Raw genomic sequence first — 27,569 nt, forward strand, 5'->3', positions numbered from 1 at the left:
GGCTATTCTTATACATTTGCTTTTCCAAATGAACCTTAAAATCAGTTTGTCAAATCCCAATATAAATCCTGGGATTTTGATTGAGGTTGCACTGAAGTACAGATTAGGTATAAATCGACATCGTTACTATATCAAAGCTTCCATCTATAAACATGTAGTATCTCTCTATTTACATCTTTTATATACTCTAGTTAACATTTTATAGCTTTTGTGCACAATTTAAGTTCATTATCAGGCACTCATAAAGTCTCTTATTAGTTCTTATAACTTGTCAGTTGATTCCCCTGCAATCATATTGTCTGCAAATGAATGTGTAGTCTCCTTTCCAATGTCTGTGGTTCTCACTACTTTTCTTTCCTTATTGCACTGGCTACAATAAGAGGCAGAACAATTATGAATAGTACTGGTAATAGTGTCCTCCCTGTCCTATTCATTTAATAGGTTTGCTTAAGCACTTCTCCATTAGTAGGTTTTCTGTGAGTAACCTTCATCAGGTTAAGGGGATTCTGTTCTATTCTATTTCTATTCACGCATGGGTTGCCCATCATCAGATGCTTTTTTGGGGCAACACTGAGATAGCACAATTTCTTTCTTCTTTATATATATATTTATTTTTTATTTTATTTTATTTTATTTCTTTGCAGTATGCAGGCCTCTCACTGTTGTGGCCTCTCCTGTTGTGGAGCACAGGCTCTGGACACACAGGTTCAGTGGCCATGGCTCACGGGCCCAGCCGCTCCATGGAATGTGGGATCTTCCTGGACCAGGGCACGAACCTGTGTCCCCTGCATCGGCAGGCAGACTCTCAACCACTGCGCCACCAGGGAAGCCCTTCTTTATATATTTTAAGAATTATGTACATTGATAAGTTTTCTATGTTTTGAACCAATCTTTCACTCTTGGTTAAAAGCCCTTTTTAGTCGTAATGTATTTTAGTTTCTGATTTTTACATCTGTGTTTACAAGTGAAAAAAGCCTATATGTAACTTTCTAATAAGGAAAATAAATACACGCCAAAACAAAGGATTAGACATATGTACATATTTTTGCATTATTTGTTAAAAAGAAAACATACAGGTAAAGGTATGCTTAATTTTTCTTAAAAAAGAAACAAAGTGTGTGTAAGTTGAATGTTTGCAAAATAATCAAATGGAGTATGCTTTAACCTGTTCTTCTACTTGCTAAATTCCCTATTTGGGTTGATGCTGTCACCATCGATCCAGTCACTCGCTCCAGGAAGAATCATTGAAGTCTCCACTCCTCCTCCTACACCTTCCACACCAGCCATTCACCTAGTCCCAAAGATCCTACCTCATACCTCTCCTGGGAGGCCACAGGATGAAATGGGCAAGGTTGGGAATTTAAGAAAGACCTGGATCCACTCCCAGTGCAAATTACTGCATTGCCTTGGGTAAGTTACCATACCTCTCTGGGCCCCAATTTCCTCAGCCATAGATAGATAAGATACTATCAAGACTAGAGAGTTGTGGTAAAAATTAAAAAACACATGTAGGTACCTAACACAATGCCTGCCATTTAATGCATGACCAAATGTTAGCACTATGTCAACAAGGTCTCCTCTTCTCCATTCCCCCCTTCTGTCAAGTCCTAGGGGAGTCCTTCCAAACTTCCTCTGGTCTACAACAACTGTCCTCTAGTCTTTCTGCCATCTGGACATTGCTGTCAAAGCTTACGTTCTAAAATACAAATCTAATCATGTAATTTATCTGTTTAAATCTTTTCACTGGCTCCCAACTACCTACTAGATAAAATTTCCAACTCCTCAGCATAGCTTATAAGGCCTAGCTCAACAGACCTTCTGCCCTTATCTTCCTCTATTCCAAGTACTTTGTCTTTTTTTTTTTTTTTTTTTTTTTGCGGTACGCGGGCCTCTCACTGTTGTGGCCTCTCCCACCGCGGAGCACAGGCTCCGGACGCGCAGGCTCAGCGGCCATGGCTCACAGGCCCAGCCGCTCCGCGGCATGCGGGATCCTCCCGGACCGGGGCACGAACCCGCGTCCCCTGCATTGGCAGGCGGACTCTCAACCACTGCGCCACCAGGGAAGCCCCCAGTACTTTGTCTTTAAACAAAGCAACGCATCTTCTGGTTATGTTAACCAGACTTTCAAGTTTGGTTTTTTAAGCAGAATATGTTTTCTTAAATTGGCCTATACCACAATGAAACCAATTTGCCCTTCTAGCAGTTTTAAGGCTTCATGGAATAATTCTAGAGCCAACTAACCTCTCTCAGAGTTCCGATTAGATGCATGCTGGCTGAAAGGCCCCCTTGAATTCACTACTCTTCGGGTGCTGGTAGTCCGTCATTAAAGTATTATGTTATTTTGAAAGAATGTATCATCCATGACTTAGACTTGTTCTCAACGAACAATTTTCTTCCAGAAGTGCAATCATCCTGCTATCTTCTCTCTCCAAATAAATGAGTTTGATTCTATTATAGTTTGCTCCTGAAGTCAGGAAACACAGCTCAGAAAAAAACATTTCAGCAATGTTATTTGTGTGGGCTTAATACGAAAAGAAAGAAAAGCCATCTAACATCAGAAAACCTCCCTAAAATATACCCAATTCAATTTCATGTGTGGTGGTGTGTAACATGGTAAGTGAAAAGATGGCATTCATGGTCATAAGAGACTCTTACAATCCCTGCTAGCCAAAGATAGTAACAGGGGTCTAATTAGAAACTATGGAGAAAACACAAAATAAACAGAATGACCTTTAAGTCTTATAATCTTTTTAAAGAATCCAACATGCAAGTCACCAAAATGACCTCTAATTTCATAAACAAATTATAACTAAAGAACCAACACTCCATGGTGATTTTTGAATCACTATTTCTTTCACTTAAAAAAATCACATTTTCCCCATAAATATATATATTATTTTACAACAAGAAAGAAAAAAATGAGACCTGCAGAAGAGAGAACACACCACAGATTTTACCTCAAATGGCAGAGCTTGGGATTAATTTTTTTAAGTTTATTTGTCAATTTAAAAAACTCACTAGTGGAATAAAGAGCTTAATACAAGTATGCAAAAAGGAAGCCCTGTGAAGTTTTCACCAGGATGAAAGGGGATTAGCTTTGTAGTTCTTATAGTCGTCTTCACAGAAGAATGCAATTTCAGTTTCATTGGCTGAAAGAAAAAAGAAAAATAGAAAATGGAAAAAAAATGGAATGTAAAACTAGATTTTAAACAAGTATGGAAATCCATTTCTTTGATTCAGTGCTTTAGTTGCCTAAAGTTAGAAAGATGAGTTACTTGTTTGATTTCACATTTCACAAAATCAACAAGAAGTATAAGTTGTAGTTATAAGACTCTAGAATTCAACTGATTTAAAAGAAAAATAACCAAAAACATTAAAAACAAGAATTAACACATGAATCTGGTTTTCAGGAAATCATAAAATTGCTCATTTATAGTCCTCTTAACAGTCCTAGAAATAATAAGCCTTTATTTTTTTCAAATTTGCTACTCAGTTACTGAAGAAGGAGGAAAACACTTTTTTTTCCCCCTCTCTGAAACTGGCCTGTAGGTATAATAATTTAATACTTAGAGGATCAGTAGAATATTTTACAGATCACTTTACATTCTCCCTCATGACCCATCAAAATATGTGTCTGAAGAAGTTAATTTTTTGCCTGCTTATGACTAATTCATGAGGCTTCAACAATATGCAAAGTGAAAGACACAAATTGGCTTCTACCGCAATACCTTCAAATACCTCTAATTATTCACAGGGGATATGGCACAGCTAAAGGACCCACAAAGGTTCAGAGCAGTCACAATTCTTTCAACTTAACAGGTCAAGGACTCTGTCTTCTGAAACAATAAGTCAGCAACATTATTAATTCAGACTGGAGACAAACCTGATGGAAAGCCTTCCAATTATTAAACATGCGATTCTTTAAGGCGTCACGCCAACAAGTTCCACATTTGTTTTTTAAATTAAACCAGAAGTTAATACACTCTGCTTAGCTTTTACAGAAAGAGCAAAAGGGCCTTCAGAATCTTGACAAGAAAACAGACAAGATTATTTGTAAGGAATACTGATCACACAATTAACATATCTTCCTAAAACTGACAAGTGAAACTCTTCAAGCCAAATAAATAGGATAATAAGGAAGGATGCCAAGGATTACAACTGGTCTCCTAGTTTACAGCTCTCATCTCATTAGAATTTATCACAGAAGAACGAAATTAAAGAACTTAGCATGACATTTCATTAAAAATGCTTTTTGCTGCTTTTAAGAATACCAAATTTAAGGTTTCTCAAACCTAAATTACCGTGCTCTTTACAGAAAATATAGAAATACTGAAAGAGGAAAATAAAATCACCCATAGTCTCAGATCCTCATTCCAGTCCTACTGTATCTTCAAGATTAGATGAAGATTAATCTTGATAAAAATCAGATTACAAGCTCTTGTCACAATAAGCCTGGATGTGTGTGGAGGGTGTAGGGGACGGGGAGACACAGAAGAAAGAAGCTGGGAATCAATGAGAAGGGCTGTAAACAAATGCGCCCTGGGCAAACAGTAAGTTAATGTACAGTGAAATTTTACAAGAAAATAGCATTTAAAAGAACGGCTAAGAGCTCTACACTTGGAATCAAGGGGCTTCAAAAAATTCAACATTCAAAGAGAAGATATTTTGAGATCTATCCTTCATATAAAAAGCTCCTGGGGTTTCCTTTTTTGAAGAGAAGCAAGCCCAAAGGTACACTACATAATTTGCAAGTGATTCTAATATCCTCCTCCTAATGGAGAATGAGCAAAAGCCCCCTGTTCTTAATAATCACAATGCAAGGTTTCATCCATGATGTGCTATTTACATACAGGACTTTACATCGTGCTTTGCCCACACAGCACTTTGCTCAATACACACTAACTGTAATTACAATTTTACTTACTGCAGTTGACATTTATCTCTGTACCCCTTCTGAGAAACTAATATATCGTTATGGCTCTTCAGGACACCAATAACAGGTTTAGAATTAAGCGGATAAAAAGAAAGAACTGACAAAGCATTTCTGTTTTGACACATAGGTTCTCTTCGTTCTAATTAACTTACAGATCAATCCATTATCTACATAATACATATAATACAGACTCAAAATGAGATCATCTAGGTAAAGATTTTATTTTCAGATGAATGAATTTTTTCAGGAAAACTAGATTGACAAATGGGTTAAAAACTCAAACGGTCCAGGCTGATAAAATTTTTCACCCTTAACAAATTGGAGAATAACACACAAATTAAGAGTTAGTTGCTCTGAACATTCAAAAGAAAGACATAAAATGGATTTTAAACTTTAGTAATGTGGTCCTCAAACAGAAATAGAATATGATGTTTTTTTTTAAATCTATAGAACTCTGTTGAAAATGTCTGAATGATTTCACGTATTTAGACTGCAAATTTACTTGCCAATTAAAATGAAAACAAATAACGAATGATTTTCAAGACCTCTACATACCACCCTTTCCACCATTATCCCTTAAATTCCTGCTTCCCAAATTCTATTTAAAATGGCTCCAGAAGAACCCTCGGGAAGTCTACCACATGCCAGTCCCCTAGGGCACCTGATTTTAAATTAAATGTGCTGCAGGCGGCAGGGCACTCAGGTGCACAGTGCTTTGGCGTGTGAATCTGAAATGAATGTGCATTCTCAAATCCAATAAATACACTCCAGCTCATCCCTTTGTCTTACTATCAAATGAAATCAAGTAAGAACTCTCCAAATACATTTGTGGTTCATTTTAATACTGACTTTCAAGTTTAATAAAATGAATGCAAGCTAGGAGATCACATGTTGGATATGAAATTAAGAATTTTATAAAGTTTCCATTATAAAATACACATATATACACCTTGAACAGTAAAATAATGACTTCAAAATTTTTAAATATAAGAAAAACAATTTGAAATGTAAAATCTCAAGAAAAATTAAGTGCAATGTACTTAAACTCCTCAACTAACTTATTTCAATAAACTCGCCTACCAACAAGGATTTAGTGTATAGTTTCTAAATCCCTAGGCTTGTACTAGTCAGTACCAAAGCTGTGCACAGCACAGCAACTGTCATCTGAGGAAAGAGACTGAGACGTGCATCCTGACTGCAGTACAGATAATTAATGATCGGGGCAGACTATCATCCGGCGGGCTGTAATGTGAAAATAACTGCAGATTATTGGCAAAAACAAAAACAGAAACAAAAAAACCATGAAGGGCCAGGTGTGATTTCTGCAGCAATTTGAGACCAAAAGGACAAAGTTTTACCCTCTCCCCTGGTCCAGGACTATACCCCATCCTTGCAAGTTTCACAAAATCCTAATCTACAAATCATTCAAAACCATGCTCTCTGCTGAGTTATATTTTTAGCTTTTCACCAAAGGAGGTCAACAATCCAACAGATAGTTCCAAACTACTGTGTCTTTTATTTCGTAGCTGCTTGAGCATCTGTTTTCAAGCTGGCAGAGAAGATTTCAAACTAGTTTGAAGAAAACAAATAGTAAAATGAATCTGACCTTTGATAGACTGGACACTGTGATTTCCACAACAACGAGGGGAGGGCAAAAAGGGACGAAACATGTCTGGGAGGTTCCTTCTGACCCTCTTGCTCTGGGATCTCAAATACCCTGGTCCCACCACCTACTTAATCGAGTACCAGACCACCACTGTTATGATGTTAACGTGAACAGCCAGTTTAAGGCGCTGTCAAAGGAGAAAAGCACGTATGCCCCAAGATATTACTACCGAAAAGAGAATGGGAAAGGGACCCAAACCTTCAGGAAACACAAATCAAATATGATCCTGATAAAGAAGTGGGAGCCAAGGAATCCTATAATACGAGCTGCTTATCCAAGATCACCCAGAGGTGCTAGGCACAAAGACTGGGTTCTGGTTGTGGGCAGACAACAGGAGTGACACATAAGATGAAAACAAACCACAAGGGAGTTTGGGAATTATTACAAGATCTGGCTTGATGCGAACTCTTCCCACAGATGAGCACTTATGGTTTGGCCGCCTGTATCTTGTTTTAAAATATTTCCAATGAAACATAACTGACTTTAGAAGAGTTACCCTACCCAAGATTCCTTCCTAAACCAGAGAAGAGTCAAAAGATAGCAGCAGTAGAATGTAGCGAAATGAAAGAGATAAAATATAACCCCAAAAATATTTAACATGCAAATTACTTAGGGGAATTAGTCCATAAAACCACAATTGTTAATAACAAGATGAAAATCTTTAAATTATAAATAACTATTCTAGGTAAGGCCTTCCTTCTTCTTCCTTCCACAAAGCAAATCTTTTTATTTATGTATTTTAGAACTAAATCCACAAGCAAAAACCTCCCCTGACGTCAAGCGTAGGCAGAATATACAATTGGGATCTGCAATGTAGATAAAAGGCCAGAGAATTTCTCGGTGAGAAAAGAAATCTTCAAACCAGTTTGTTCCCCTAATTTCCCCCCTCACAGTCTTTCTTTTCCTTTCATGGTTTTTACAGAAAAGTCCTAATGATACATTTGTTACATTGGCATTATTCCCATGGCAATTGGCTATGATAGCAGAGTGACAGCTCTACAGAAAGATCAAGTGGTAAAAAGGGAGAGAGTGATGACTTAAGAATTTTTCTCTTAAACCTCTTAAAACCCTAACCAGGCATGGCACCGGGGGAGGGAAAATTCCCTAGAAAAATCACACACTTCAAGTATCACTTTTACCATCTACTTGTACTTAGAATTTTTTGCACTGCTCTAGGCAACAAAGGGGAACATGCAGGAGAGGGGATCACTCCCCACAGGGGCCAAAGTCACCCTCAGGCAGGGCTGCAGGCTTGCCATGGCAGGAGAGCAGTTTGAAGTACCACCCTGAAACCAGTGGAGAACCCACAAAAAGGATCTGATGCTGATCTAAGATCTATGGCCTTAAAACAAGAATGACAAAAAGAGGGATTTGATTTACACCTTTACAGGTGGTTCGTTACTTAAGTCTGAAATTAGTAACAATTAAACCAACAACTTGATGTTTTAACAAATTCAAAACATTTGCCAATTGCTTTCTCCAAGATGGCTTCCAAATAAACTAAGTATTTTTGAGGGCCTTTACATGCTCTAGATGCTTTAAGTATTTTTGAGGGCCTAAGTATTTTTGAGGGCCTTTACATTGCTCTAGATGCTTTCATATACATTCTTTTACTCAACCCATGACAACCCTCTGAAATAGGTTTAATTATTTCCGTTTTGTTTTACAGAAATCAAAGGAGAAGTTCAGAGAGGCTAAATGGCTTCCAGGTCACAAAGCAAGCAAAATGTGGAGCCTGCATTCAAACCAACTTTCTCCAAATTTAGGAGTTTATTCCTTAAAATCGGGTCCTCACTTTACAAGTAATACATGTAAATAGTAGAAAAAAGTTTAAATTATCAATGCAAGAACAATTAGATAATGTGGAGAATAAAGGGAAAAAGATTAATTACTGGCAATGCCACCACCCAGAGAAACCATTTCTATAATTTTAGCATATGATCTTTTCTCCATATACATACACGTAAACACATACATTTTAAAATAATAATGGTATCACACAATATAGTCTATTTCCATTCAATAAACAAAGTTCTACATCAATGAATCTCAAACAGAGAAGGTGAGAGATAACACCTCAGAAGGCATATCACAACCTGGGGGGAGTCACAGAGTTGAGGAAGCACTTCTGTTGGCTTGGTAATAGATATGACAGAAAATTAAGTTTGAGAAAGTCTTACTGGTCAAACTGACCTACAGAAAGTTAGAGGTAATACAGCTTCCAAACAACAGTACGAGAGAACATGCATTTCCTAACACTCCCTCAGATACTACCACTGTTCTTCACATCTGCTAGTCTTATAATCACTGCTTGTTGAAGGTCACCCAGACAGTAAGTGGCAGAGTCAAGCTGTGAACCCAAGCACTCTGACTCCAGCCTCTAACTCTTAACCACTAGAGTAGAAAACTACATAAAATAGTATCTATTAAAAAAAAAAATAGTATCTATTTTCATGTGCATTTCTCTCATTTCTAATAAGGCTGTACTATTTTTTATGTTAGCTATTTCTTCTATCAGTAGAATTTATTTCTCCTTTTTATACTAATTATAAGACCTCTTTATAAAATCAGGCTAATAACTTTTTCTTTGTCATATATGCTGCAAATATTTTTTCACAGTTTATTGCTTCTCGTTTAACTCTATGTGGTCAAATCTATCATTTCTCCCGGCTTTATGGCTTCTGGCTTCAAAGGCATGCCCTTTCTAAGGGCATGCCCTTCTCCCCAAGATTATGAAACTACTGACCTACATTTAAGAAAATTTTTTTACATTATCACATTTAACCTATAGAGAATTTATTTTGGAATGAAGACTAAGAATTTAAATTTGATTTTCACAAATGTTTTAGCAATGGGCCCAACGTTTTCTGGCTAATTCATTCTTTCCCCCACTTATCTGAGATGTCAAAATTTTGTTATACTGTGAAACTTCTTTTAGTTGGTTTTTGGATTTTCCAGTCTTTTCCATGGAGCTATCTGTCAATTCCTATATCAATACCAGTCTATTATACTAATTATAGTTTTATGCTTAACAACAAGCAGTTGTTAAGTGCCACCTGCTATAATAATATAATAGCAATTGAAGAAATAAATGCCAAACAGAAAATTGTTTTTCCAAATAACAGCAATCAATCTTATGTATTCACAATAAGGAAAGACACTGAATCTAGCCAATAGGGTAGACTTAAACACAGTAAACAAGTCTGACGTTATACAACATGGTATTTTAAATCATATTTAAATTGCAAGATATGTCAGGAACCCACTTTAGCCATATGTGTCAGTTAAAAATGAATTCCTGACAGATGTGACTAAAATAACTCAATAAAACACCTGTCAAAAAAATGTAAGGCTTCCTAACATGGACTTCATGAACTTTAGAGTGCTCCTTAACCAGTGCATATAAAAAAATTAGAAAGTGAGTATGATTTGTGCTGTTTCATTAGAGTCACTGACCACAAAGGCATGTCAGAGGCATAATGCCTTCAACTGCTCACATCTCTCTCACAAACTTCATCCAACTGCCACATCATTTGTAAGTGTAGACATGAGTAGAATTATAGTGACATCTAATGGTCATAAAACATGTCACACAGCACTTCTTTAAACTAAAACTACATGCATATTCCAAGTTGAAAGGCTAAATCAGGCAATTTTTCAACTGTACACACTAGGCTCCTATTTGAAATTCCATGACTTGGTCGGCCCAGAGTGATCTGGATGACTAACAGGAACTACACAGCATGTTACACAAACAACATCTCACTTCATTATTCCACATGAGTTCTACCAGGCCCTATTCTCTTAAACTATCTGCTCAAATGATGCTGATATGAGTAAGTAGGTTATTAAGTGAGTAACCCTCTGCAGAATTCTGAGCATACCTTCTGGAAAGAACTATTTGCATTCTGAATGTTTGGAGAACAGATATCTACTTCCCTGAGTCAAATGATCTGAATCTACATCATTCTTGTCCTTTTCCTCTGAATAATTATACGGTAGTGTAAAGAGCACCAAGGGTACCATTTACATTGCATTAAGTTATCCAAATATAATCAGCCAGGTATCACCATCCAGGCCAGGAAAGCCAGGGCCCCCTCCAACTCTACATGGCACACACACTCCTTCTCACCGATTCCAGCTGCTTTCAGGGTGCTGTCTTCTTTTAACAGGAGTCTGTCATCATCTTCCAAACTCAACACAAGTTCATTTGTCTAGACAGAAAGAAAATCTGCATTTTACCAGTACTTATATGTGTTTCATACTTGGTAAGATTCCTCAAAGACAACCGAATTGTTACTTTGGGTCACAGCAATAATTTACATTCTGCTCCCATCATTGTAGGGAGAGAAGTGAACAGATACACAGTGAGTACCTGCTAAATGCACACACTCCATAAAGCACTGGGGAGACAGTGCTAGAACACAGAGCTTTGGAGCTGGAGATGGGTTAAAATTCAGGTTCCACCAATATCCAGCTGCATGGTCTCAACAACCACCTCTTAGAGGTCTCAACAAACAAACCTCTCTTAGAGGTGCTCTTATGTGCTCATCTGTTAAAAAACAAAAAAAGGAGGGGGAGGGATGCATCTTCTTACTACCCTGTGGAGAGGATGAAAAGAGATGAAGCATATAAAACCCTCAGGACAGTGTCAGCCACACAGGGAGTACTGTTAGCTGTCACTGTTCTGTTATCATCATCATCATCACATCCTCACAATAATCCAGGAGGAATCAGAGAGGTTAAGATATAGGCCCAGAGGATGTGGCTAGTCAGCCAGGGGGCTGAGGTTCCAGCTTTGGCCAGTCTTTTTTTTTTTAATTTTATTTAGCTTTTTATACAGCAGGCTCTTACTAGTCATCCATTTTATACACATCAGTGTATACATGTCAATCCCAATCTCCCAATTCATCACACCACCACCGTCCCCCACAGCTTTCCCTGCTTGGTGTCCATACATTTGTTCTCTACATCTGTGTCTCAACTTCTGCCCTGCAAACTGGTTCATCTGTACCATTTTTCTAGATTCCACATATATTCGTTAATACGCAGTATTTGTTTTTCTCTTTCTGACTTACTTCACTCTGTATGACAGTCTCTAGATTCATCCACGTCTCTACAAATGACTCAATTTCATTCCTTTTTATGGCTGAGTAATATTCCATTGTATATATGTACCACATCTTCTTTATCCATTTGTCTGTTGATAGGCATTTAGGTTGTTTCCATGACCTGGCTATTGCAAATAGTGATGCAATGAATACTGGGGTGCATGTGTCTTTTTGAATTATTATTTTGTCAGGGTATATGCTCAGTAGTGGGATTTCTGGGTTATATGGTAATTCTATTTTTCGTTTTTTAAGGAACGTCCATACTGTTCTCCATAGCAGCTGTATCAATTTACATTCCTACCAACAGTGCAAGAGGGTTCCCTTTTCTCCACACCCTCTGCAGCATTTGTTGTTTGTAGATTTTTTGATGATGGCCATTTTGACTGGTGTGAGGTGATACCTCATTGTAGTTTTGACTTGCATTTCTCTAATAATTAGTGATGCTGAGCAGCTTTTCATGTGCCTCTTGCCCATCTGTATGTCTTCTTCAGAGAAATGTCTACTTAGGTCTTCTGCCCATTATTTGATTCGGTTGTTTGTTTTTTAAATATTGAGCTGCATGGGCTGTTTATATATTTTGGAGATTAATCCTTTGTTGATTCGTTTGCAAATATTTTCTTCCATTCTGAGGGTTGTCTTTTCGTCTTGTTTGTAGTTTGCATTGCAAAAGCTTTGAAGTTTCATTTGGTCCCATTTGTTTATTTTTGTTTTTATTTCCATTACTCTAAGAGGTGGACGAAAAAAGATCTTGCTGTGATTTCTGTCAAAGAGTGTTCTTCCCATGTTTTCCTCTAAGAGTTTTATAGTGTCCAGTCTTACATTTAGGTCTCTAATCCATTTTGAGTATATTTTTGTGTATGGTGTTAGGGAGTGTTCTAATTTCATTCTTTTACATGTAATTGTCCAGTTTCCCCAGCACCACTTATTGAAGAGGCGGCTGTCTTTCCTCCATTGTATATCCTTGCCTCCTTTGTCATAGATTAGTTGACCATAGGTGCGTGGGTTTATCTCTGGGCTTTCTATCCTGTTCCATTGATCTATATTTCTGCTTCTGCAAAAACAAAAACAGTCTGACTTCTGAGAGAAGCAAATTTGCCTCTGCTGAAAGTCCACATATCTAAACACCTTGCTAACAAACACTTGGTCCCATGTCATGTTAACTAACATTTCTCATGTGATTTGGGGTGGGGCGTAGATGAGATTGCTCTCCAATGCAATTCACAAATTCAGTTAAACGTCATAAATACAGGAGGATTGCTATCTGCCCCTAAACAGCACCTAGTAGTGAGCACTAGTGGGGCACACAGTACCACCTGTCAACCAGAACGCAGCTGTTTAGTGACGGATTCTCTTTCTAGAAAATGGCTGAGAGGGAAGCTCAACAATAAGGCCTCTCAGCAGCCAAAAGAGCTGACCCAGAAGCCATGCTCCAAAGCTTCACTCACTAGAGAGCACAGGGGCTTAAACCCCAAAACACACAGATTAAAAGGGGGAAAAAGAACTTCACTAAAGAAATCATTAATTAATTGATTTAATATTTATTAATTAAATAAATAAACATTTATTTATTAAATAATTAATATTTATTTAATAAATATGCACCAGGTCTTAGTTGCAGCACACAGGACGCTCCATGCTGCACGCGGGATCTTCGTTGCAGCCTGCGGGGTCTTTAGTTTTGCAGCATGTGGGATCTAGTTCCCTGACCAGGGGTTGAACCCAGGCCTCCTGCATTGGGAGCGCGGAGTCTAAAAACATCATTTTAGAAGAGGTAATACGTACTCACAATACAAAATTCTCCAAGCACATAGGGACAGAGTGATGGCAAGAAATTTCTGTGTATACCTGGTAATTGTAATTAAGAAAGTCTTTGGACCTAGAAAATTTGGGAAATGGGGAAAATGCCTTTCGTGAACAAGTTCATTGAGATACAGGAGTTATTGGAAGTCTCTCCCTTTGGCTAAGGAAGGAGATTAAAATTACAGGTGGGTTGGAAAACTGACAGTCTGAGCCAGTGATGCTTATAGGCCCTGCAAATGAGGAGTAGAATGCACATGGAAAAATGAGAAAAATGTCTGGTAGTTGGAAAAGGCACAAATGAGGACGTGTGGGTAAAATTTTTAAGTCTTAAAACCATATCTGTGAAAATATATTGACTTCTTCCTTACAAAAGTTAAAGTGGAAATTTGAAGAACCATCTCTGGGGTATATAGTCTGTACTTAACTAGAATGATTATGGTTTAGATGAAAGTTTATAAAGCCAGATTCCAGAAACATTCTAAGTGACTTAATTTGTTCTGGGACTCTTTCTTTAAGTAAATACATCGTTCAACTAAAAAATAGGTCCAAATTTTTCAACTCTAACATGCCAAGATGGAACATATGTTTTACATATAAGAAACAATTCTAAGATATTTCCAACTATAGCAGGAAAATTTCCTGATTTTTTTAAAATGTAATAATACTGATTATTTGAATATTATGAACTAGGTCTTCATTAAGGATAAAGGAATAATTTACTTATTATTCCTTTTAGGAAACATGAGCTCCATGATGTAAAAATGCAACACTAAATGGAGAATGACAACCTTTTCAAAGAGCATACTGTTTCATTTTGACTTCATTTTATATATTTCCCTTCTACGATCAGACCAAGCTTCCTACTCTCCATGTTTTAGGGACAAGGTTGTAAACGGTCCTGGCTTGGAGAAGAGAAAGTGGATGGAGTCTGTGGACAGATACAATTCTAGTATCGATACAAAGTACAGATCCCACACCACAGTCCCAGACACACACAAGCACTAAATTTTAAAGTGTTTGACAATGGATACTGTCAAATTTGTATATATAATCCTCGGTATAAAAAAATAAAGTTACTGGAAAGACCCAGCTTGATTTTAGCCCAGGGAAACTGATTTCAGATTTCTGACCTCCAGAACTATAAGAGAATAAATGTGTGTTGTTTTAAGCCATCAGAAAAAAAATGTTTTTGAGTTACTAATTCATAGTCAACAGACGTACCCTCAGGCCAACTTCTTTATGATCTTTTGTTATATGTTTATTTCAAAGCTGACTGAGTTTATGGAGAGCATCTATGACTAGAGAAGAGAATGAAATTAAATGAATTCATAAAATACTTCCTTCAAAAATTGTTATGAAAACACTCCTATGAATGAGGCATTGTGCTAGGTATTGGAGATATGAAGAATAAGATACAGTCCCTTGTCCTTGAGTAGTCTGTATAACAGAGGAGGTTATTACTTTACTGAGAAGTCTACACAAGGTCACTGAGATTCAAGAAAAAAGATCACTCTGGTCTATCTGTATGAGAAGCAAACATAAAAACATCTCTCTAAAAAGGTAAGAAAACAGAAACAGAAATATACTATAAACACATAACTAATCAGTCCTCTTTTGGGGAAGGCCATGTCTTCTGTGGAACTAATAGGTCTGTTCCCGAGAGCCACAGTCCGGGGCCTTCTCTTATATACCGGAAGAGTCAAATCAGAAAAAAACACGTTATTTTCATCTGCTTTTGGCTCTCTTCTTCTGGTACAGAATTAAGAAAATCAAAGAAATTGGACTGACAAATAATACTTGACTTCCTTTATATGTAACCTGAATTAATTTTACCACGTTTTATGCTTATTTTATGTTACACATTTGCTTGATATATAACGTTGCTTTTTTTTAAATTAACACTTTCTTTTAAAGGATCTACTAACAGGAATATGACTTAGAGGTCTTTTTTTTTCCTTTAATGGAAAAGTAAGGCTATAGAAAGGGTAGCTACAAAATTAAAAATGCTATTATAATGGAAAATATTTTAGAAGTACATGTGTTCATTCATTTATTCACTAAGTCAACCAAAATTGATTACTTGCTATGTGTGTGCCAGATACTGTATATACAAAACATACCTTTGATTTATGTGCTTGATGAACAATCTTTAGTTTATCTGAAAGAAAAAAAAGAACAAGTTGTCTTTTTACTAAAACTATTCTAAAACTTCATTTCAAACTATTAAAGTGAGATGGGGGGAAGGTGGCAGCTATGAAATTGAGAAATCTGAGTCTTTGCCTTATGATCAGGTTCACTTAAACCTCTAGTACACAGTAAAGTAAAAATTACATTTGCATATCATTAAAATTAAAGATCACTGTATAAAGATATTTTAAAGCACTGGCCTTTGACACACACAACAGTGTTTGTACCATAACCTGAAGTCAACTCAGCACAGTTTCCCTTAGAAGACAGGTGAATGACATTATTCTACCCTGTTTGTTAGAGTCGCTAAATGCTAAGATTAGCAAATAAGGTTTAAAAAAAACAGTCTGTCTTAAATTAAGACAGACTTTGTTAATGTCTAGTACTACTACTATTACTAATCTATTAATCTCTCAGAATAGATTCAGTGACAGGAGGTCAAATCATACCAACAAGTTGTTACCACTCTCAGAATTCAAACACCATCAAGGATCACTGGTAATCTGAGCAAGGCTGCTAATACCCAAAGACTACTACTATTTCCTGGTTTGGAAATACTACACAGGCTCACACCATCTAATCTGCTTTACTCAATTCAGAAAGTATCCAATTCTCCACTCAGTTTTATCTAATCATTTAATTAATGTATTATGATTACATGTGTTATTATGTCTGAATAAACTCTTAACCTTAAACTAAAATTCATTTCTATCAATCACGCTGTTTGATTCAACAAGGAATTCACTGAAATGAAATGAAACAAGATAAAAAAGGAACAAGATAAAAACCCCAGAAAAAGGGAGGAACCAAGATGGCGACCTAGAAGGACGTGCTCTCACTCCCTCTTGCGAGAACACCAGAATCACAACTAGCTGCTAGACAAGTCATGACAGAAGACACTGGAACTCACCAAAAAAGATACCCCACATCCAAAGACAAAGGAGAAGCCAAAATGAGACGGGAGGAGGGGTCGCAATCACAGTAAAGTCAAATCCCATAACTGGTGGGTGGGTGACTCACAGACTGGAGAAAAATTATAACACAGAAGTCCACTCACTGGAGTGAAGTTTCTGAGCCCAACGTCAGGCTTCCCAACCTGGGGGTCTGGCAACAGGAGGAGGAATTACTAGAGAATCAGACTTTGAACCTAGTGGGAATTGACTGCAGGACTTCGACAGGGCTGGGGGGAAACAGAGACTCCACTCTTGGAGGGCACACACAAAGTAGTGTGTGCACTGGGACCCAGGGGAAAGAGCAGTGACCCCATAGGAGACTGAACCAGACCTGCCTGCTAGTGTTGGAGAGTCCCCTACAGAGGCGGAAGGGGGGGGGGGCTGTGCTCACCATGGGGACAAGGACACTGACAGCAGAAGTTCTGGGAAGTACTCCTTGGCGTGAGCCCTCCCAGAGTCTGTCATTAGCCCCACCAAAGAGCCCACGTAGGCTCCAGTGTTGGCTTGCCTCAGGCCAAACAACGAACAGGGAGGGAACCCAGCCCCACTGATCAACAGTCAAGTGTATTAAAGTTTTACTGAGCTCTGCCCACCAGAGCAACAGCCAGTTCTACCCACCACCAGTCCCTCCCATCAGGAGACATGCAAAAGCCTCTTAGATAGCCTCATCCACCAGAGGGCAGACAGCAGAAAGAAGAAGAACTACAATCCTGCAGCCTGTGGAACAAAAACCACATTCACAGAAAGATAGACAAGATGAAAAGGCAGACAGCTATGTACCAGATGAAGGAACAAGATAAAACCCCAGAAAAACAACTAAATGAAGTGTATATAGGCACCTTCCAGAAAAAGAATTCAGAATAATGACAGTGAAGATGATCCAGGACCTTGGAAAAAAGAATGGAGGCAAAGATCGAGAAGATGCAAGAAATATTTAACAAACATCTACAAGAATTAAAGAACAAACAAACAGAGATGAACCATACAATAACTGAAATGAAAACTACACTAGAAGGAATCAATAGCAGAATAACTGAGGCAGAAGAACAGATAAGTGACCTGGAAGACAGAGCGGTGGAATTCACTGCTGTGGAACAGAGTAAAGAAAAATGAAAGAAAAGAAATGAAGACAGCCTAAGAGACCTCAGGGACAACATTAAACGCAACAACATTCGCATTATAGGGGTCCCAGAAGGAGAAGAGAGACACAAAGGACAAGAGAAAATATTTCAAGAGATTATAGTCAAAAATCTTCCCTAACATGGGAAAGGAAATAGCCACCCAAGTCCAGGAAAGCACAGAGAGTCCCATACAGGATAAACCCAAGGAGAAACACGCCAAGACACATAGTAATCAAACTGGCAAAATTAAAGACAAAGAAAAATTATTGAAAGCAGCAGAGGGAAAAACGACAAATAACATACAAGGGAACTCCCATAAGGTTAATAGCACACTTCTCAGCAGAAACTCTACAAGTCAGAAGGGAGTGGCATGATATACTTAAAGTGATGAAAGGGAAGAACCTACAACCAAGATTACTCTACCTGGCAAGGATCTCATTCAGATTTGATGGAGAAATCAAAAGCTTTACAGACAAGCAAAAGCTAAGAGAATTCAGCACCACCAAACCAGCTCTACAACAAACGCTAAAGGAACTTCTCTAAGTGGGAAACACAAGGGAAGAAAAGGACCTACAAAACCAAACCCAAAACAATTAAGAAAATGGTCATAGGAACATACCTATCGATAATTACCTTAAATGTAAATGGATTAAATGCTCCAACCAACAGACACAGGCTTGCTGAATGGATACAAAAACAAGACCCATATATATGCTGTCTACAAGAGACCCACTTCAGACCTAGGGACACGTACGGACTGAAAGTGAGGGGATGGAAAATGATATTCCATGCAAATGGAAATCAAAAGAAAGCTGGAGTAGCAATACTCATATCAGATAAAGAGACTTTAAAACAAAGAATGTTACAAGAGACAAGGAAGGACACTACATAATGATCAATGGATCAATCCAAGAAGAAGATATAACAATTATAATATATATGCACCCAACATAGGAGCACCTCAATACATAAGGCAACTGCTAACAGCTATAAAGAGAAAATCGACAGTAAAACAATAATAGTGGGTGACTTTAACACCTCACTTACACCAATGGACAGATCATCCAAAATGAAAATAAATAAGGAAACAGAATCTTTAAATGACACACAGACGAGATAGATTTAATTGATATTTATAGGACATTCATTCCAAAAACAGCAGATACACCTTCTCTCAAGTGCTCACGGAACATTCTCCAGGATAGATCCCATCTTGGGTCACAATCAAGCCTCAGTAAATTTAGAAAACTGAAATCATATCAAGCATCTTTTCTGACCACAATGCCATGAGATTAGAAATCAATTACAGGGAAAAAAACGTAAAAAACACAACACATGGGAGGTTCAACAATACGTTACTAAATAACCAAGGGATTACTGAAGAAATCAAAGAGGAAATCAAAAAACACCTAGAGACAAATGACAATGAAAACACAACGATCCTAAACCTATGGGATGCAGCAAAAGCAGTCTTAAGAGGGAAGTTTATAGCTATACAAGCCTACCTCAAGAAACAAGAAAAATCTCAAATAAACAATCTAACCTTACACCTAAAGGAACTAGAGAAAGAAGAAAAACAAAACCCAAAGTTAGCAGATGGAAAGAAATCATAAGATCAGAGCAGAAATAAATGAAATAGAAACAAAGAAAATAGCAAAGATCAATAAAACTAAAGGCTGGTTCTTTGAGAAGATAAACAAAATTGATAAACCATTAGCCAGACTCATGAAGAAAAAGAAAGGACTCAAATCAATAAAATTAGAAATGAAAAAGGACAAGTTACAACAGACACCACAGAAATACAAAGCATCCTAAGAGACTACTACAAGCAACTCTATGCCAATAAAATGAACAACCTGGAAGAAATGCACAAATTCTTAGAAAGGTATAACCTTCCAAGACTCAACCAGGACGAAACAGAAAATATGAACAGGCCAATCACAAATAATGAAATTGAAACTGTGATTAAAAATCTTCCAACAAACTAAAGTCCAGGACCAGATGGCTTCACAGGTGAATTCTATCAAACATTTAGAGAAGAGCTAACACCCATCCTTCTCAAACTCTTCCAAAAAATTGCAGAGGAAGGAACACTCCCAAACTCATTCTATGGGGCCACCCTGATACCAAAACCAGACAAAGATACTACAAAAGAAGAAAATTACAGACAAATATCCCTGATGAATATAGATGCAAAAATCCTCAACAAAATACTAGCAAACAGAATCCAACAGCACATTAAAAGGATCATACACCATGATCAAGTGAGATTTATCCCAGGGATGCAAGGATTCTTCAGTATACGCAAATCAATCAATGTGATACACCATATTAACAAACTGAGGAAAGAAAAACCATATGATCATCTCAATAGATGCAGAAAAAGCTTCTGACAAAATTCAACACCCATTTATGATAAAAACTCTCCAGAAAGTGGGCATAAAGGGAACCTACCTCAACATAATAAAGGCAATATATGACAAACCTACAGCAAACATCATTCTCAATGGTGAAAAACTGAAAGCATTTCCTCTAAGATTGGCAACGAGACAAGGATGTCCACTCTCACCACTATTATTCAACATAATTTTGGAAGTCCTAGCCACAGCAATCAGAGAAGAAAAAGAAATAAAAGGAATACAAATTGGAAAAGAAGAAGTAAAACTGTCACTGTCTGCAGGTGACATGATACTATACACAGAGAATCGTAAATGTGCCACCAGAAAACTACTAGAGCTAATCAATGAACTTGGTAAAGTAGCAGGATACAAAATTAATGCACAGAAATCTCTTCCATTCCTATACACTAATGATGAAAAATCTGAAAGAGAAATTAAGGAAACACTCCCATTGACCACTGCCACATAAAGAATAAAATACCTAGGATTAAACCTACCTTGGGAGACAAAAGAACTGTATGCAGAAAACTATTAGACACTGATGAAAGAAATTAAAGATGATACCAGAGATGGAGATATATACCATGTTCTTGGATTGGAAGAATCAATATTGTGAAAACGACTATACTACCCAAAGCAATTTACAGATTCAATGCAATCCCTATCAAATTACCAATGGCATTTTTTACAGAACTAGAACAAAATATCTTAAAATTTCTATGGAGACACCAAAGACTCCGAATAGCCAAAGCAGTCTTGAGGGAAAAAATGGAGGCAGGAGGAATCAGGACTCCCTGACTTCAGACCATACTACAAAGCTACAGTAATCAAGACAATATGGTACTGGCACAAAAACAGAAACATAGATCAATGGAACAAGACAGAAAGCCCAGAGATAAACCCACGCACCTATAGTCAAGTAATCTATGACAAAGGAGGCAAGGATATACAATGGAGAAAAGACAGTCTCTTCAATAAGTGGTGCTGGATAACTGGACAGCTACAGGTAAAAGAATGAAATTAGAACACTCCATAACACCATACACAAAAATATACTCAAAATGGATTCGAAACCTACATGTTAGACCGGACTCTATAAAACTCTTAGAGGAAAACATAGGAAGAACACTCTGACAGAAATCACAGCAAGATCTTTTTTCATCCACCTCCTAGAGTAATGGAAATAAAAACAAAAATAAACAAATGGCACCATATGAAACTTCAAAGCTTTTGCACAGCAAATGAAACCATAAATAAGACGAAAAAACAACCCTCAGAAAGGGATAAAATATTTGTAAACGATTCAACAGACAAAGGATTAATCTCCAAAATATATAAACAGCTCATGCAGCTCAATATTAAAGAAACAAACAACCCAATCTGAAAATGGGCAGAAGACCTAAGTAGACATTTCTCCAAAGAAGACATACAGATGGCCAAAAGCACATGAAAAGCTGCTCAACATCACTAATTATTAGAGAAATGAAAATCAAACTACAATGAGGTATCACCTCACACCAGTCAGAATGGCCATCATCAGAAAATCTACAAACAACAAATGCTGAAGAGGGTGTGGAGAAAAGGGAACCTTCTTGCACTGTTGGTGGGAATGTAAATTGATACAGCCGCTACGGAGAACAGTATGGAGGTTCCTTCAAAACTAAAAATAGAATTACCGTATGATCCAGCAATCCCACTACTGGGCATATACCCACAGGAAACCATAATTCAAAAAGACGCATGCACCCCAATATTCACTGCAGCACTATTTACAATAGCCAGGTCATGGAAGCAACCTAAATGCCCATCGACAGATGAATGGATATAGAAGTTGTGGTACATATATACAATGGAATATTACTCAGCCATAAAAAGGAATGAAATTGGGTCATTTGTTGAGACATGGATGGACCTAGAGATTGTCATACAGAGTGAAGTAAGTCAGAAAGAATAATACAAATATCATATATTAACACATGTATGTGGAACCTAGAAAACTGGTACAGATGAACCGGTTTGCAGGGTAGAAGTTGAGATACAGATGTAGAGAACAAACGTATGGACACCAAGGTGGGAAAGCGGCAGGGGGGGTGGGGATGGTGGTGTGCTGAATTGGGTGATTATGATTGACATGTATACAGTGATGTGTATAAAGCTGATGACTAATAAGAACCTGCTGTATAAAAAAATAAATAAAATTCAAAAATTAACAAAAAACAATTAATACTAAACTTTCTTTGGGTTATTTGTATGGAAATATGTTAATATAAATGTTTCAGACATTACATGAAATTCCTAAAAATATTATATGTTCTTGTATAATGTTATAAGTCATAATTCTAGTTATTATTTTAAAATGTATATCTCAGAAATAACTAAATTTCTTTGTCAAATCCATTATTATGAACTTTCATCAAATCTTTAACCGTGGTCATTTTTAAGTCTTTTGTCATTTACAGACAGTTCTGGGTGTACTCTGATGCTTTTGCAAAAATGTTCCTATAAAAGGGTTTCATCTTCAAGGAATTCATGGTAAAGACTCTGACAAGCACAGGTTTCTGGTAACTGACTATACGCTGAACTGAATGAATAAGCATTTTCAGAACTCTAATGGAAAACTGATGAATTCATAAAACTGCTAACAAAAGATCAAGATAAAAAAAAATTAATTACATGGGACTGAGTGAACTGATGAGGATGATTATAATTTTTGTGACTTTCTGTTTGAATAAAAAAAATATCTGTTTAAAAACAACAAACCTTGATTTAACTATGTTCTAATAATACAGAAGAACAGGGTACCTATTCAGTTAAGAACGAGCACCCTGAATTACCCATTATTTTAAACAGTCAACTTTCAATTACCTATTGCAATTTTTAATATAAGGTCAGCCTAATCCCTGGACTATATGTATTGTTAAGAAATAAAAATAAATCTAACCTAAGTAAAATACACACACCTAGGATGTAAATATGCCACAACTGCTAAAAATAAGCTTACAATGTACACAAGAAAATAAACAAATGTGACTTGTGAATTATCTATTATACTGAGTTACCTATTACACTCTTTTTCTCACTGCAAATATATATCAGTTTGTTACTGGAGACTAAAGAAGCCAGCAGTAGTTTTTTTTTTTAAACAAAAGGACCTTGCAATCAACTTGCAAAACTGTAGTTTGACCTTGCCAAATGTTAATCATGTTCTATATATTTTGCTAACAAGTCTTTAAATTAGAAATATCTTTGTTCTGATAGGTTCTAGAACCCCACAAGAAGGAGGCCACATATTTAAGAAATGTGGTGAAGAAAATTTAAGAAATTTTCACCAGATTTTTCTCTCCAACAGAAATTGGTAAGACTTGGGAAGAAGGTAAGAAAGGAGAAATGACAAGCTAGCAAAAGATGTTGTATTAATGTCTCTTTCTTTGTTAAATCATCTCTTTCACTTGTTTTTCCCTCTTAAAAAAATAATCTTCATTATTAACAGAAACAACTTCTGTGGATATTGTTTCCTTAATGCAAATTCCTTGAGGAAAGCAACCTCATAAAAATAAAAACAAGATCTTATGTTTGTGGAGTATGTAATGTGTTCACACGTGCATTGTTTAATCTAATCTCACACAGCCTTAGAAACAAACAGGATTAGCAGTCCCACACTGCACAACAATCAACATTTACTGCACACATGCACCATGCCTAAACGATAAGGATTTAGAAATAAAACAACATCCCCTGTGCTTTATGAACACACTGTCTGGCCAGGGTAGATGCCAGTAATAGATGTAGATGCCAATTAAATGGGAGGAAGGGCTCTGAGAAATCTCAGACTCTTGGTGGCCTGGCAGAGAGAACTGGACCTTTGTCCAAGGGCACAGAAATGGCAACTAACAAAAATGAAATCTGAGTCTGTGCCCTTTCCACTCCCCAACACCCAGTGTATTCAATCCCATAGAGTGTAGCAATACTGCAGGACAAGGACAGGTGAGAAAGTAACACTTCAGCCTTTCTTGTCAAACACAAAGTGGCAGATTGTTAAAGAGCCAAATAAAGACAGTCAGTTGAAATCTATCAAAGCCATGGCAGTTCTCTAATTTCTTCACAGATAAATGTATCATTTTTCCTGTCAATTCATCTGAGTAGTATAGAAATAACAGGACAAGAGAATGTTAATAAGGTAGAATAATATGAGAGGTACATTATCCACTACAATGGAAAAAGAAAAAGGAACAAGGAAGAAAAACAAAATCAACTGGAAAACAATGTTTAAAATGGCAATAAATACCTATCTATCGATAATTACCTTAAATGTCAATGGACTAAATGTTCCAATCAAACGACATAGAGTGAAAGGCTGGATAATAAAACAAGAGCCTACAGTATGCTGCCTACAAGGGACCCACTTTAGGGTGAAGGACACACATAGATTGAAAGTGAGGGGATGGAAAAAGATATTTTATGCATGGAACCATAAAAGACCCAGAACTGCCAAAGCAATCCTGAGGAAAAGGAACAAAGCAGGAGGCATAACCCTTCTAGACTTCAGACAATACTACAAAGCTACAGTAATCAAAACGGTGTGATACTGGTACAAAAACAGACCTATGGATCAATGGAACAAAATAGAGAGCCAAGAAATAAACCCACACACCTACAGTCAATTAATCATTGGCAAAGTAGGCAAGAATACAAAATGGGAAAAAGTCTCTTCAGCAAGTGGCGCTGGGAAAGTTGGATAGCTGCACGTAAATCAATGAAGTTAGAACACACCCTCACACCATGTACAAAAATAAACTCGAAATGGCTTAAAGACTTAAACATAAGACAATACACCATAAAACTCCTAGAAGAAAACATTCTCTGACATAAATCATACCAATGTTTTCTTAGGTCAGTCTCCCAAGGCAATAGGCAATAGAAAAATAAACAAATGGGACCTAATCAAACTTACAAGCTTTTGCACAGCAAAGGAAACCATAAACAAAATGAAAAGACAACCTACAGAATGGGAGAAAATATTTGCAAATGATGCGACCAACAAGGGCTTAATTTCCAAAATATACAAACAGCTCATACAACTCATCAATAAAAAACCAAAAAACCCAATCAAAAAATGGGCAGAAGACCTAAATAGACATTTCTCCAAAGAAGACATACAGATGGCCAATAGGCACATGAAAAGATGCTCAACATCACTAATTATTAGAGAAATGTAAATCAAAACTACAACTAGTACCACCTCACACCGGTCAGAATGGTCATCATTAAAGTCTATAAATAAATGCTGGAGAGGGTGTGAAGAAAGGAGAACCCTCCTACACTGTTGGTGGGAATGTAAGTTGGTGCAGCCACTATGGAAAACAGTATGGAGGTTCCTCAAAAAACTGAAAAATAGAACTACCGTATGATCCAACAATCCCACTCCTGGGCATATATCCGGACAAAACTATAATTCAAAAAGATACATTCACCCCTATGTTCATAGCAGCACTATTCACAATAGCCAAGACATGGAAACAACCTAAATATCTACTGACAGAGGAATGGATAAAGAAGACATGGTACATGTATACAATGGGATACTACTCGGCCATAAAAAAGAACGAAACAATGCCATTTGCAGCAACATGGATGCAACTAGAGATTATCACACTAAGTCAGTCAGAAAGAGAAAGACAAATACCATATGATATCACTTATATGTGGAATCTAAAATGTGATCCAAATGAACCCTATCTACAAAGCAGAAACAGACTCACAGACATAGAGAACAGACTTGTGGTTGCCAAGGGGGAGCAGTGTGGGGGAGGGATGGACTAAGAGTTTTGGAGTTAATAGATGCAAACTATTACGTATAGAATGGATGGGCAACAAGGTCCTACTATATAACACAGGGAACTATATTCAATATACTGGGATAAACCATAATGGAAAAGAATATAAAAAAGAATGTATATATAGGTATAACTGAGTCACTCTGCTGCACAGCAGAAATTAACATAACATTGTCAATCAACTATACTTCAATTAAAAAATAAATAAAACAAAAACAAATTTTTTTAAAGCTACTTCAGGCAAATGAAAAGGACAAGAAAGCAGAGGTGGAAATAACTTATATCAGACAAAATAGACTTTATAACAAAGGCCATAAAGAAAGAAAGGACACTATATAATGATAAAAGGCTCAATACAAGAAGAGGATTACACTCATTAACATATATGCACCCGGGACTTCCCTGGTGGTCCAGTGGTTAAGAATCCGCCTTCCAATGCAAGGGACGCGGGTTCGATCCCTGGTTAGGGAACTAAGATACCACATGCTGCGGGTCAACTAAGCCCATGTGCTCTACAGCCTGCACCCCACCTACCGAGCCCGCACGCCACGAGAGAGAAGCCTGCGCACTGCAACAAAGAGCCGATGCAGCCAAATTAATTAATTAATTTAAAAAAACATATAGCACACAATATAGGAGCACGTAAAAACACAAAACAAATACTAACATACATAAAGGGAAGAAATTGACAGGAGTATATTATTTACCACCGTGATGATTAACAGTCAGATATTTTGATGATTTCATGATCTAAAACTGATCTTTTAAAATAACTTACATGGAACACAAGTTTGAATACACACCCACACCATGCAAAAAGGGAAACTATATGTAGCTATGCTAACTTTAAGTGGCATCTGCAGGCTGATTCAAGTTTAAGGTTATATTTCAAGGCAGGATACTTTGAAAGCCATGAAAGACGAAAATGTAGAAGTTTCATATTTAATTAATCACGCTTTTTATTCCTTTCTCTTATTCAATATTTAGTATGTAAATTCTTTAAGTCCAATAAATCAAAGTACTTTCCACTCAGTGCCTTTAACTTCTGCTTGACTACCCCTTGTGACCTCACAATTAGTCTCTGGATATTAAAATGCATACACACGGTGAAGATTGTGATTTCAAAGTATTTTAGGTCAGAAGTTGCTCTACTAAATGGCAGCAGAATTAAAAACCACTCCAAAAATGATCTAGGGTAATAAAAAATTTATGCTTTAAAAATGTCTGCACCAATTAACAGAAATATTTATTAGGTGCATTGTAATTCTCAAGTGAAGTCTCAAATTCAAAGTTTGGTGAGTGGCACTACGCTGAAGGTTAATAACTGTACCATCTTTATAATAAATAATGAAACCCAGCTTCTTGCCTTATTACTACATTTTAAAATCAATAATTGCAACATATAAAATTACTATGTAACATGCTCAAGTTACTGGCACCTAAAATGTTAAACCTCTTCTTATAATTCCTAGTCTTTAATCATTTCTTCTTTTCTGATTACCTGACAAAGAAATTCATCTTAAACAGTTTGCCAAACATGCTATTCCTCACAAATAGGAGGAATA

The 27,569-nt window shown here is 36.9% G+C and overlaps 1 protein-coding gene across 11 annotated transcripts in view; it reads right to left on the reverse strand.

Annotated features, from left to right (window-relative positions):
- Nucleotides 1-2,067: 2,067 nt before the first annotated feature.
- Nucleotides 2,068-27,569, reverse strand: part of C7H2orf76 (chromosome 7 C2orf76 homolog) — a 91,780-nt gene continuing 66,278 nt past the window's right edge. For 10 of the 11 annotated variants that reach the window (XM_032636791.1, XM_032636796.1, XM_032636802.1 and 7 more), the window contains 3 exons: nucleotides 15,631-15,668; nucleotides 10,732-10,813; nucleotides 2,068-3,149 (listed from right to left, as the gene is read on the reverse strand). In XM_032636791.1, coding sequence (XP_032492682.1) covers nucleotides 3,073-3,149; nucleotides 10,732-10,813; nucleotides 15,631-15,668 — 197 coding nt within the window. In that variant the 3' untranslated portion in view covers nucleotides 2,068-3,072. The remainder of the gene's footprint in view (nucleotides 3,150-10,731; nucleotides 10,814-15,630; nucleotides 15,669-27,569) is intronic. The other variant, XM_032636795.1, reaches the window with a different exon arrangement.

The sequence above is a fragment of the Phocoena sinus genome, chromosome 7 (assembly GCF_008692025.1).
Source record: "Phocoena sinus isolate mPhoSin1 chromosome 7, mPhoSin1.pri, whole genome shotgun sequence".
Taxonomy (NCBI): domain Eukaryota; kingdom Metazoa; phylum Chordata; class Mammalia; order Artiodactyla; family Phocoenidae; genus Phocoena; species Phocoena sinus.